The 12,367-nt window shown below is 52.9% G+C and overlaps 2 protein-coding genes across 3 annotated transcripts in view; one reads left to right on the forward strand and one right to left on the reverse strand.

The window, feature by feature from the left end:
- Positions 1-5,526, forward strand: part of PDCD11 (programmed cell death 11) — a 44,917-nt gene extending 39,391 nt beyond the window's left edge. For both annotated transcript variants that reach the window (XM_025993116.2, XM_072739896.1), the window contains exons 29-36: positions 252-552; positions 771-887; positions 1,622-1,771; positions 1,994-2,241; positions 2,971-3,139; positions 3,675-3,828; positions 4,296-4,461; positions 5,183-5,526. In XM_025993116.2, coding sequence (XP_025848901.1) covers positions 252-552; positions 771-887; positions 1,622-1,771; positions 1,994-2,241; positions 2,971-3,139; positions 3,675-3,828; positions 4,296-4,461; positions 5,183-5,354 — 1,477 coding nt within the window. In that variant the 3' untranslated portion in view covers positions 5,355-5,526. The remainder of the gene's footprint in view (positions 1-251; positions 553-770; positions 888-1,621; positions 1,772-1,993; positions 2,242-2,970; positions 3,140-3,674; positions 3,829-4,295; positions 4,462-5,182) is intronic.
- Positions 5,527-7,128: 1,602 nt separating this feature from the next.
- Positions 7,129-12,013, reverse strand: CALHM2 (calcium homeostasis modulator family member 2). Its single transcript, XM_025993128.2, has 3 exons — positions 11,733-12,013; positions 9,082-9,842; positions 7,129-8,086 (listed from the first exon to the last, which is right to left on the reverse strand). The coding sequence occupies exons 2-3, from the start codon at positions 9,634-9,636 to the stop codon at positions 7,670-7,672; spliced, it is 972 nt and encodes a 323-aa protein (XP_025848913.1). The 5' UTR covers positions 9,637-9,842; positions 11,733-12,013; the 3' UTR covers positions 7,129-7,669.
- Between the last annotated feature and the right edge of the window lie 354 nt (positions 12,014-12,367).

Consider the following 12,367-nt stretch of genomic DNA (forward strand, 5'->3'; position numbering starts at 1 on the left):
CATATGGAGACTTTTCTGTGCATAAGCACTTGCTGGGGACAGAGTAGGGGGACATTACAGCTGCTCCCTCTGTTTTACATTTCAGCATGGTAAAATGTGCAGGTCATTCCAAAGAATACTGAATGGATTCCAAGGCAGGTAGTGCCGGGCCCAGAAAACTGGGCCAATCAGGAGAGGAAGGCCTGGGCTGTTTGCTGTGCTCATGTCCTCTGCTGTCCTCATTGTTGTCATTGTCCCCCTCCTTGTGGTAGCCTGAAGTGTCAGAAGAACCTAGTAGAGCTGTCATTCCTCCCCAATGACACTGGGAAGCCAGATGTGTTTCCTGCCTCCCTGGGACTGCCACTACTAAAACAAGAGGAGAGGACAGTGGAGGCAGAGGAGAACAAGCACAAAGGAGAAGAGAAGGAAGAAAAGAATCAGAAAAGGAAAGGGAAGAGGAACCAAGAGGGGCAGGAGGGGGTGCAGCTGCCTGGTGAGGAGAAGAAAGAGCCCCAGAAACTGCAAGCAAAAAAGCAGGGCAAGCGGCGGCGCCGGGAGTCTGCAGGTGAACAGGTAACGTCCCTTGGGGAGGATGGCCCCCTGCACATGACAGAAGAGTGATTCAAAGCCAGCCAGACAACTGAGTAGCCTTCTTTTGGACTGAGAGCAGTGAGTTTGGATTGGGTACTGGGTGGTGCTGAGAGGGCCAAGGGAGGGCATCGCCCTGGGCTGCCAGTGGGTCCTCCTGGGCAAGAAGGGTGGCTCGGCACCTTTCCCGGTTGTCATTTCAGGAAAGAGTGAACAAGAAGCAAAAGAAAGCTGCTCCATCAGAGGAGGACGACAGTGGTGTTGAAGTGTATTATCGGGAAGGAGAAGAGGAGGTGGAAGAGATGAGTGTACTGCCTAAGGTGAGGGACAGCATTTGGTAAAGGAGGAGAGAGGCTGTTCTGGGGAAGGAAGTCCTTGGTCTCCTGCCTAAGAGCGGAGTGCTCTTAGACTCCATCCTCTTCTCTTTCATTGCCTAAGGCTGCTAGGTCCTCACTTGGTCATCAGTGTCCTGAGGACAGAGATCTGCTTTACCAAGGAGTGGGCTGCATAAAGTAAATTCTAATCAATATTTATTGAGTGGAGCTGAATTAAATGAATGGGATAGGCAGTTATTAAAGGCTTAACCTTTTTGAACCTGTATCCCCCTCTGAAAGATGAGGATAGTACTGTTTGGACTGAGGACTGCCCAGACTTTAGGTACTCACATCCCTACACCTTCAGAACGCTTGTCATGTCTTGGTCCCAGCTCTGCTATTATTTTATATGCATATGGTACTTCATACACGAACGTGTATATGTACACACATATGTGTGAGATTTGTTTTGTGTCTGTATGTTTTAAAAGTTTGCCTAAATTATTTATGAATCATCATGAATTTTGAATAATATAATTACTATTATGAATAATTTACAAGGAAAGCTTTTATGTCATTTCTATGTAGTTTCTCAGTGGAGTGGGCCTAGCCTGGCCCTAGGAGGGGAGTAAGGTTTCTGGGCTTGGTGGGGGCCCCAGCTCCTCCAGGTGGGATGGGGCTGGGGAATAGGGTACAGCCTGAGCTGAGTGCTTTCCTCACACACCTCTTCGATCCTTCAGGAGAAGCCGAGCAGGCCAGCAGAAGTGCCCCGGCTACAGCTGTCCTCTGGTTTCATTTGGGACGTGGGGCTAGACTCTCTGACCCCAGCCTTACCACCTCGAGGAGAGAGCTCAGACAGCGAGGAGGACGACAAGCCACAGCAGTCCACGGTGTCGTATTTTATAGGGCTTTGTCCTTGTGCAAAAATCCCTTGGTGCCAGTCTCCTTTGCTCTGTCCTGGCCTGAGTGTCCCTTCTGACACGGTGGGGCAGTCCCAGGCCTGCGAGTATTCCTAGAGCTTATGGATTACCCTGCAAGCCTTTGGCTTCCACCACAGACCTCCATAGTGGTCTGAGGAACAGATTACTCACTAATTTTTGTGCCTTCCTTAGCAAAAGAAAAGCAAGAAGGAAAGGATGTTGGAGAAGCAGAAGGCAGAGAAAGAGTTGTCCCGCATTGAGGAGGCGCTGATGGATCCTGGGCGACAGCCAGAGTCAGCAGATGACTTTGACCGACTCTTGCTGAGTTCCCCTAACAGCTCTATTCTGTGGCTGCAGTACATGGCCTTCCACCTGCAGGCCACAGAAATCGAGAAGGCCCGGGCTGTGGCCGAGAGGGCTCTCAAGACCATTTCCTTCAGGTCTTGGCTTTGTCTCTTGCTTTGGTGGCGAGTGGCTCTCAACAGGGAGGGCTGTGTCTCCTTGGGCTGCTGGGCTCCTCAACTGTGGGTCCTTTCCTCCTGGGGAGGCTGACAGCAGTGTGGGTGGCTCCCACCAGCACCCATAGGTTTTCAGGCTTTGGCTCATAGTTGTGCCATCTGTGAAACAGATCTGCTCATTTATATTTTATAGTCCCCTTCACTGAAGTAGCTCAGGGTAACATTTACAGGAGTCCCTGTGCTTAATAAGGTACCCAACTTGGAACAAGTAGAACAGGGGAAATAACTCCACATACCTGGGTGTAAATACTCTCCGTGGCCACTTTGTAGGCACAGGGTGGAATGAGTTTCCTGACAGCTAAGAGGAAGGATGACAGTCCTTTGCTTCATTCCCTTAGTTTGGAGACAGAATCAGACCAGAGATTCTGCTCCTTTCTCCCCAAACCTTGTGCTAGTTTAAGATTTTGTGGGCTTCATTTTTAGGAATGGAGGCAGATACCAGGGGATCCCCAGCAGTCAGGAGCTGGCTTTCTTGCTTCTGTGTGAGCTGCAGTGGGGACCAGACCTCTATTTCTCACTTGAGGGTGGGAACTGAGGATTTGGATAGAGCCTGGGAAGGAAGTAGTAGTTCCAGTCAGCATTCCTGGTGGATGGTAGTGGGGGCTTCCCTGGGCTGAGGTGACGGAGCTCACTTGTTGACTCTGTCTCCAGAGAGGAGCAAGAGAAACTGAACGTGTGGGTGGCACTGCTGAATCTAGAGAACATGTATGGCTCTCAGGAGTCGCTGACCAAGGTCTTCGAGCGCGCTGTGCAGTACAATGAGCCTCTCAAGGTCTTTCTCCACCTGGCTGACATCTACAACAAGTCAGAGAAATTCCAGGTAGGTGTCTGAGCCAGACGGCCCACTGGCAGAGGGTCCTCAGTGGCTCAGAAACTAATTCCTGGGAGTTAGAAGGGCAACAAGGAAGTCTCAGGAAAGAATGCCCTCTCTTCTGGATCTGATCCTGCTATAGTCTTGCTTTGTGACATCTGGGCTCTAACTTGTTCATCTTGTTAGTAGGAGGAGTCCTTTTCTCCTACTTCTGCTTTAGGAGTGCAGGGTGAAGATGAGGGAAGTAAAGGGACAGTGGACCCCTGGTGTGTATCCTTTGGGCATATAGCCAGAAGGCAGCAGCTCAGCCAAATGCCCTTTTTCTGTTTCTCCTGTTCCCCTATCCTCATGTTCTATCCTGAGGACCTCCATATAGCACAGGATTAATAGTGAGACTCCCCACCGTGTTAGGCCCCCTCAGATGCTCTCCTCATCTGTGTGAGGCTGAAGCCACGACTAGCTTCTCATGAGCATAGCTGCCCATCTCTGTTGTTGCCCTCATCTGTCTTATCACACTCCACAGTTCACCTTGTCTTTCCCGCAGGAAGCTGGTGAACTCTACAACCGGATGCTGAAGCGATTCAGGCAGGAGAAAGCTGTCTGGATCAAATATGGTGCCTTTCTTCTGCGGAGGGGCCAGGCTGGAGCCAGTCACCGTGTGATGCAGCGAGCCCTTGAGTGTCTGCCCAATAAAGAGCGTGAGTGCTCCTCCCCACCCTCTGGCCCGATTCCTGATCACATTAAGTTCTCCGATATCTGGGCATAGAGATTGGGGGCTTTCTTATCCGTGGGTGGTATGGTGTTAGGAGAGCCTAGTGGAGGGCATATAATGTTTTCTCTGTTGATTATATGCTCATGAACTTAACATGTTGCATTTCAGATGCTAAACTTCAAAGATGGAGGAACAAAAAACAATTAGCACTAATTTTATTGCCCCTGCCCCCTCTCCTTTTTGGGTCCAGAGAGTGAGGTGTCCACAGTGGGAATCGTAGATCAGTGCCCATCTGTGTGTATTTGGCTCTAAACCTTCCCAGTGTTCCCCTTGTCATCACCCACGCCTTCGAACCTGTGAGTAGGCAGTCAGGAGTCTGATCTCTGTGCAGCACATTATGCTGTGGTGAGGGGTCTGTCTGCTTTGTGTGTCTAAACTGTTCTCTCCCTGCAGATGTGGATGTGATTGCCAAGTTTGCCCAGCTGGAGTTCCAGCTGGGAGATGCAGAACGGGCCAAAGCCATTTTTGAGAATACACTGAGCACCTACCCAAAGCGTACTGATGTCTGGTCGGTTTACATTGACATGACCATTAAGCATGGCAGCCAGAAGGAAGTCCGGTGAGAGGGGAAGACAGAATAGAGCTGAATTACCTGTGGGAGTTTGGGGATGTTGGCCAAGTGGATGAGTTTAGCCCCACAGCATCTTCCAGCATCCCTAGTTCTTTTACTCTTTCTAGAGGAATAGTTCTGACATGACACATGAGGTCCTGTGATACTCTCTTTTTGAGACTTTTGCTGCCTCGGGGGCGAGCTTATAGTCTGTGTCTCGGTCTTGGGTGGGTGGTAGGCTGGCCCTAGTGGGGGTCAGGAAACTTGGGTTTCCCACAGAATTCACTGAGCCTTGCTCTTGTGGTAGAGAATGGTGACGGGCTTGCTGTTGTCACCTACATCCCCATGGGGCAGGGAGGATTAGAGATGGGTGGACTGAGGTCCAGAAAGAAGTAGTGCCTCACCCAAGCCCATCAGTGAGTTTGAAGCAGAATGTTTCTCACAGATCCATACTTTCTGTGTGTCTCCATCCTAGTAGATTTGTCCTGACTAACTGTGTAACTTCAGGCCAGTAAGTGAGTGCCTGTCTGATCTGGAAAGTGGGAGCAATCTTTCTCCCCATGGACACCTTAGGAGTTGAAAATGGTAATACGTGTAAAGATAGAAGTGAGAGTGCTGGAGAAAAGAGGGTCTGGTCTGGCTGTAGATCCAGAGGGCATGTGGATGGAGGCTGGTGGCATTCAAGTGGCCAGGGGCTAAGAGGCAAATGCTGCCTTGCTCTTCTTCACAGGGACATCTTTGAACGGGTTATTCATCTCAGCCTGGCCCCCAAGCGAATGAAATTCTTCTTCAAGCGCTACCTGGACTACGAGAAACAACATGGCACTGAGAAGGACGTGCAGGCAGTAAAAGCGAAGGCCCTGGAATACGTGGAAGCTAAGAGCTCTGTGTTGGAGGACTAGGGGCCAACTGGCCTCAGATGATCACTGTTAGCAGTGGACTGGCCTGGCCAAATATCAGGCACCTGGGCAGCTGGAAAATGTTGCCTGAGGACTCTTATTTAAGTGTTGCTTTTTCTGCAACACCTTTAGGGTAATCCTGTCAAGATAAAAAAGAATTTCAGCTTTCTTAGAATTTCTTTCTGCTTGTTTTTAGTACTGTATTTCACTTTTTTCCGTTTTTTTTTTTTTTTTTGGAGACTGCACTTGCATTAGGGGTGGGGGTGGGGCAGAGGAGAGAGAGAGAATCTCAAGCAGACTCACCAATAGGCACAGAGCCCAACTCAGGGCTCTATCTCCCGACCCTGAGGTCATGACTTGAGCCGAAATCAAGAGTCAAATGCTTAACTGACTGAGCCACCCAGGCGCGCCCCCTTTTCCGTTTTTGAGGCCGCTTAGGGGTTGTAGACAGCAGGCTCTTGGACTCCTAGAAAAGCTAAGGCTCTCTCTCTCTCTTAGGAGTTTCCTGGGGAGCAGAAATGGAGGGGCTGACTCCTGATGCTCTTGTGGTCAGGATCCCACTTTGGCCCTGGCAAGCTCTCGGTCCAGCCAGAGGGGGCCAGTAGGGCCCAAGGAGTGGGCCTCCTCCCCTAGTCTCGGAATCTCTGGGTTCCCTCAGCCTGAGCTCAGCTGTGCTGGTGCTCTTGTGGAGTATGTGAGGCTGGGAAGAGGGCAAGGGCAGAGCCCTCTGGAGAAAGGACAGTTGGGGAACCAAGGCATCTGAGAGGAAAGCCACAGGTATTGGCTTAGACCACCCGGTGAGGTTTCCTCCCAGGCCTACCAGGCCCAGATTATCCAAGCTTTCCAAATGGGGCGCCTCATTTGTGAAATGGGGTCAAAAAACTACCTCAGAGAGTTATTTTGTGGATTAAGTGAGAGTGTGTATGTCTGTGTGCTACCACAGGGCCTGGCGTGTAGGAGGCTCAGTGAGGACGTGGACTGCTCAGTTGGGGAGAGCTGCCTGGTTTCTCTGTGTCTCCTCGTAGCTCCTCTGGGGAGATGTTGCTGGGTGGAGGGCATTGACTGGTTTGATGGTTTTCCTTGAGACCTGAGGGAAAAGGGACATGATGGGTCCACACCTAATCCTCCCTGTGACCCTTGTAAACTTCCCAGAAAGATGGTTTCCACCTCCTTTGATACGTAATAATCCCAAATGTTTCAGAATTCTTGGACACCAGCAGAGACCAGGCTAGTTGTTGAAGCTAGTTCTTTTTTGGCTTGGTCTTATGGGGATTAAATGTTTTCTTTGGCAGGGCTTTAAATGCTGTGAGAGCTGGGGAGCTCTTCCTTGGGAAGTGACTGGGTGGAATGCTGGGAAGCAGGACAGGGAGAGCATCGAGGGTTTTAGAAGTGGCGGAGGTGATCAGGCAAGAGCAGGCGGGTGAGGGTGGGTTTTGGTCATTAGCACTACGTTATCTGGGGGAGATAGTCTGTCCTACTGAGTGCAGGATCTTCTGACTTGTGAAATTTAAAGCGATCTCTGAGAAAAGCCAGGCTTCACCTGTTCCCCAGATCAAATCAGATAACTGAATTGAATTGTCAAGACATCATCAGCCATAGGGTCATCCGACATGTGGGACACCTGGCTTTCCCTGCACTCCTGCCCTCCCATCCATCTTAATCTTGCCCAGGGTCTCTCGGTCCCCCCTCCCTCCTGCAGAGGATGGGATTTGGGCCTGTCTCCATGACCCCTTGCCTGCTATGGCATGGCTTGTCCAATCATGCAGACACCAGGTTAGTCCTTTATACTAAGAAAAACTTTATCAAAAAATTTAAGTATATAAAATAATGCCAGAGCATACATTGGAGGGCATCTTCCTGGCTGAGCGCTGTTGAGCCAGGTAACCATATGCAATCAGTCACACATCCATTAATAGCACGATATCCTGTACGAGGAGTCTGCTGGTGAGTTTCACGGTTACCTGGCTCTGCTGGTCAGGGCTTCCCAGCCTTGGAGTCCTACCAGTAAAAGGCCATCCGTGTCCTAGTTAATTAAGGACGAATTTTGCAAAGGGGTCTTTTCTCCAAAGCTGTTGACCCCAGTGGTTGGTGGCAGCGGGAGAGGGGGGTTTCTTCAGGTCTGAGAACCTTCCTGTGGGAGCGGACCCCATTGTCTACTAGCTCTCTCCACACCCCAGGTTACTTTGTGCTCCTTGCTCCTGGCCTGTTTCCCCAAAAAGTTTAAAAAATCATCCCCATCTGATGCTGCTGTGAGCACGCAGTGGAGTTCAGTTTGAAACCCAAGTACTGTCACTTGCAAAGAGTGTGATGAAGGGCCCTCAGGAGGTGAGGGGGGCCATCTCCATGGTTTCTGGTGTTGTCCCATTGCCTGCCAGACCTTGGGCCCACTTGTGCAAGCGGCTGTACAGTGGGAGGCCCTGGTTCTCACGGTACAAGTAGACGCCAGTGATGGCGTTCCACTGTGGCCGAGGCTGTGTGCCTTCCACTGGGAACCTGGCAACAAGTTCCTCGTCATCCTTGTTGAGTGCCACGAAGCCAAAGAAGCGGCGTACGTTGTTGGCAGCCAGCACCCGTGAGTGTACCTCCGCGGTGCGCTGGAAGAGCTGGTCCTCATTGGTGCGGTACTGCGCCCAGTAGGCCTCCTGGCGGTAGCTGAGTGGTGAGCAGTAATGCTTGAGGCACTTGGTCAGGAACACCAGGATGGCCACCACGCCGATGAGTAGCCATCCGAAGAGCTGGCCAGAGAAGGTGCAGGGTTGAGGAGGGGGGCAGGGAGCTGCCTGGACCCTCACCCACCCCAGGAAGAAGTCTGGTCACAGGGCTTGGGCTGGGCTGAACCTGGCCCACACCCCACTCCGAGAGCAGATCCTACTTCTGTAAGGGAAGCTGGCCCTTCAGGCTGTGATTCCACTATCCTCATTGCCTTGAAATCGCATTATCTGTTTTGTTTTTTATTTCTTTCTTTTTTTTTTTTTTTTTTATTTATTTATTTATTTCTTAAAAGATTTTATTCATTCATGAGAGACACAGAGAGAGGGCTTGGTCTTATGGGGATTAAATGTTTAAGAAACAGGCTCCACGCAGGGAGCCCGATGTGGGACTTGATCCCAGGCCTCCAGGATCACACCCTGGATGGAAGACTGCACTAAACCGCTGAGCCATCTGGGCTGTCCTGTTTTAGTTTTTTAGAAAGTCTTTTGCTCCTTCTATCTCCCTCATGCTCTGCTGCTCTAGTGAACACTTGCAGCTGTGTTTTCTGCCCAGGCCTCTGCCCTTGCCCTCTCTCCCCCTGACTGACCTCTGCTCCTTCAGAAGTGAGCCACAGCTGTGGCTAGGATTGGGGCAGCAGCGGCTGCTTCTGAACTAAACATCCCTTCTGGCTTGGAGCTCCCTGATGTCAGCAAAACCTGGGGCTGACTCGGTGCTAGGCTGGGGTCCTTCTGGGGATGGGAAAGTGTCAACTCCTAGAGACAGCAGATGTTTCATAAGCTTATGGGGGTTCATGCTCAATCTTGGAGAAAAAGGGGCTTAATCTATGATTGGGATAAGGCTGAGCCAGAAGAACATTCTTTTAGTGTTTAAAACTTGCCTCACCAAGTCCTAACCCACAGGTTACCTGGCTCAGATATCTTAGACCAGCTCTAGCTTCAACACTGGACCATCCCGGTACCTCCCCAGCAGGCATCACCTAGGGAAGAGAGAAGAGGAGCTTCCCTCTGCACAGCCTTACCTGGGACTCATACTTGAGCCTGCGGGTGACCTCCTCCCGGAAGCCTGATAGGTTGGCGGGGCCCTCCCCGCAGGGGAACCTGGCCAAGATTTCCGTGGCATGGGCTGGCGGGAAGCCCTTCTCCCCAGCTGTGAGTGAGGAGGGATCCACAAACTCGCTGAGAGCGCAGACATAGGCCTCACCTCGCAGCAGGGAAATGACGGACCAGGTGACAGGGGCCACCGCTGCACGGCCCAGGATGGAGCTTAGGAGGAGGAAGTTGGGGGCAGCTGAGCAGTTCTTGGCCCTCCGGTACTGGCACTCAGCGACCAGGTTCCATGTGTGGTTGTTGAGGATGACCCCAATGAGGAAGAGGGCCAGGGCAGGCACGCCGATGGCCGTCAGCCCGTACAGGTAGTTGCGGGCAGGTGAGCAAGGGCAATGGAAAGCCACCACAGAGAAGAGCTCCTGGCTGCCCACCGTGCCCAGTGCCACCAGCCCATTGAAAATCATCACATCCTTGCTCTTGAAGAAGAGCGACAGGAAGCGGAAGTTCTCTGCAATCAGGGCTGCCATGGTGACAAGTCAGCTCAGGGACCAGCTGGGAAGGTGGGGGCAGGAGGAGGAGACAGGGATGGGTGGTTCCCAATGGGACTAGGAAGGAGTGCAGGTGGGTGGGCATCTGAAGGCAGGGCACAGTCTTGCCATTTTATCCCTTCTGGTGGCCTGTCTGGTGCTTCCTGTGGAGTGGTAGATGACTGATAAACGTTTGTCTCTGAAAACTGAAAGAAATCGACAGCATCTGGTATGGCCATGCTGGTGAGAAAGGGGGAGATCTGGGGAGCCCTGGGGCCTAGGGGATGTGGTAGCCACTGCTCACTGAGTTCCCACTGGGTGTCAGATGCTTTCCATCCCTCATTGCCTGTTGTCATGATCCCACATTGAGCTGTCATATCCCTGTTGTGCATAGAGAAAGCAGAGGCTTTCTGAGGCTGAGGGGCTTGCCAGGGTCACATGTGTGTCTGCCTTGGGCACTTGGGTTCTTGTTACTCCCACAAGCTTCCCTTGAATTAGGGATGAAGAATGGCCTTGTGGGACTGGAGGATGTGGGGCTCCAGGTGGTACTAATGTGCTGAGGGACCTAGGACTATTTGGAAGGTGTGATGGGCATCACAGCTGGAATGGGTTTCCTGGGAGGTAAGGGACTTGGGTTTGATTCAGCTCTGTGGGGTGGGGTGGGGTGGAGAAAGGCCCCTGGTCGGTGCCGAGCAAAGCACAGTGTCCCTGGAGTTCATGAGAACTTTTCATTTGGGAGACCTCAGAGTCCAGACTGGTTTAGGAGATCTTGGCTCTCAACATACATCATGGCTTTTCTGTTTCTCAGTGTCCTGCTCTGTGAAAGGAGGACAAATCATTCCAGCCCTTGGTCTCCCCATAGGGGTGCTGTAGGGAATAAATGATGCCTGACGATTGTCCTATGTGTGAGACCCTCCATCTCATCCTGTCAAGGCTTTAAGGTGGCTCCCAGAGGTGAGGCAGTGGAGACGACTCTCCTTCCTGCCAAGATCAGGAAACTAAGGCCTAAAGAAGTGAAAGTGCCTCTCTCGAGGCCATCACAGTATAGAGGTATCTGGGCAGGACTTTTGAGCCTGCCCTATAAGGAGGCTTGGGAAGCAGATAAGGGTGGGTCCTCTGTTTTCTTGGTCTTCTGACTGTGCTCTGTGCTCATCCATGAGAGCCCTGGCGAACTTTCTCTTCCCCACCCTTTCCCTACCCAGCAGCCTCTCAGGGGGCTTCCCAGCCTGCCAGTGACAGGGATGGAAACTAAAGCTCTACCATCCCCACCAGCTCATCCCCAGCCTGCTCGGCCATGGTCTGGGATGTGGACAGCCTGCCAGGAAGTGGCCACGCCTGGGGCTCTTTCTAGACCCCACCCACACAAGCAGAGAGATGGGTATAGCCAGGGTGTGGCCCGTGTCCTCCTGCTCTGGGGGCTGAAAAACAAAAGTCCACAGCCAGAAGCCAGGGAATGGAGGGAAAAGATGGACAGCAAACAGGTGGGGACCCCTGCCATATTTCCTTCTGTGCCTCTTCTCTACACTAACACCCCACCCGGTCTCTGCCAATGCTGCCAGATGGGGCAGACAGAGCTCCGTGACCACGTGGGGAGCCAGGAGGAGGAGGGAGCTGACTCTTCCTCCCACTCACAGCCCAGGGGCTCCATCCCTCTCCCTGGGAAAGAGTTTGTAATGTTGCCAGAGATGAATGGGTTAAAGCTGGCTCCTCTTCCCTCTGCCTCTTCCCCTTTTGGCTTCAAGGCTCCTCATGACTTTCATGAGGCCCTGGGTTCATAAGCTGCCCAAAGCGTGGTACAAGATATCTGAACACAGCGGGTGGTGAGCAGAGGCGGGGCCAGGCCATCATCTGAGACTACTGGCCCTGTCCCTCAGGTCAGGGAGGGGGGTCACATCTGGGCCTGGGTGGGATCTCTAAGCACAGCAGTCGGGGCAAGAAGACAGGACAGGCTGGGAGAGGGGGGCACCACTGGCCTTGCCTAGAATGCGGAGACTCAGTGAGGGGACTTTCTCTCCAGGACAATCCCTCTGGGCAGCCTTGAGCAGTCCTGCCACACTCCCTCGCCTGGCAAGCCTCAGGGAGGGGCCCTTCCTTACCTGATGCCAGCTGCAGCGCCACCCAGTGGCTCCGGCCTCCGCGGGGCGTGGGCCTACAAGGCAGGCCCCCCTGAAGTGCTGCGGGCCAGCCGTGCCCTCCGCTGGCTCCCTTGTGCTTTCTTCTGCACTAGAGCAGGGAGCTTGAGATGAGCAGGGCCTGGGGCTGGTGGTGTTTTCAAAGAAGTTTTAAAATCCAGGAAAGAGGATGAAACAGCAGGATGGAACTCTGTGCAGCAACCAGTGGAAAAACAGCCTCCCTCCGGCGCCAGGCAGAGGAGGGCGGGCGAGGAGGGCGGTGCAAGAGGAGAGGAAGTTCAGCCGCGCAGCCTGTGCGCGCCTGGCCTTGCCTCCTTGCCTGCCGTCCTGAGCCAGCTGCCCTGGCAGGCGGCGGGCGGGTAGGCGCCCTGACAGTGCTGCACACCAGTGGGACCAGTTCAGGGGCCAGGCGGGGGACCTTCCCGGACATCCTGCCTGGGCCTGCCCTCCCTGCCCATTTCAGGAGCACTCCTCATGCCTGACTCCCACTGGACAGAAGCTGCCACAGAGACCCCGGCAGGGTTAGAGGGCAGGGTCATGCCATCAGGATACACAGGCCAGGGCCTCCCCACTTATTCTGGTTCTTCTCCCTGAGAGCC

The sequence above is a fragment of the Vulpes vulpes genome, chromosome 15 (assembly GCF_048418805.1).
Source record: "Vulpes vulpes isolate BD-2025 chromosome 15, VulVul3, whole genome shotgun sequence".
In the NCBI taxonomy this organism is placed as follows: domain Eukaryota; kingdom Metazoa; phylum Chordata; class Mammalia; order Carnivora; family Canidae; genus Vulpes; species Vulpes vulpes.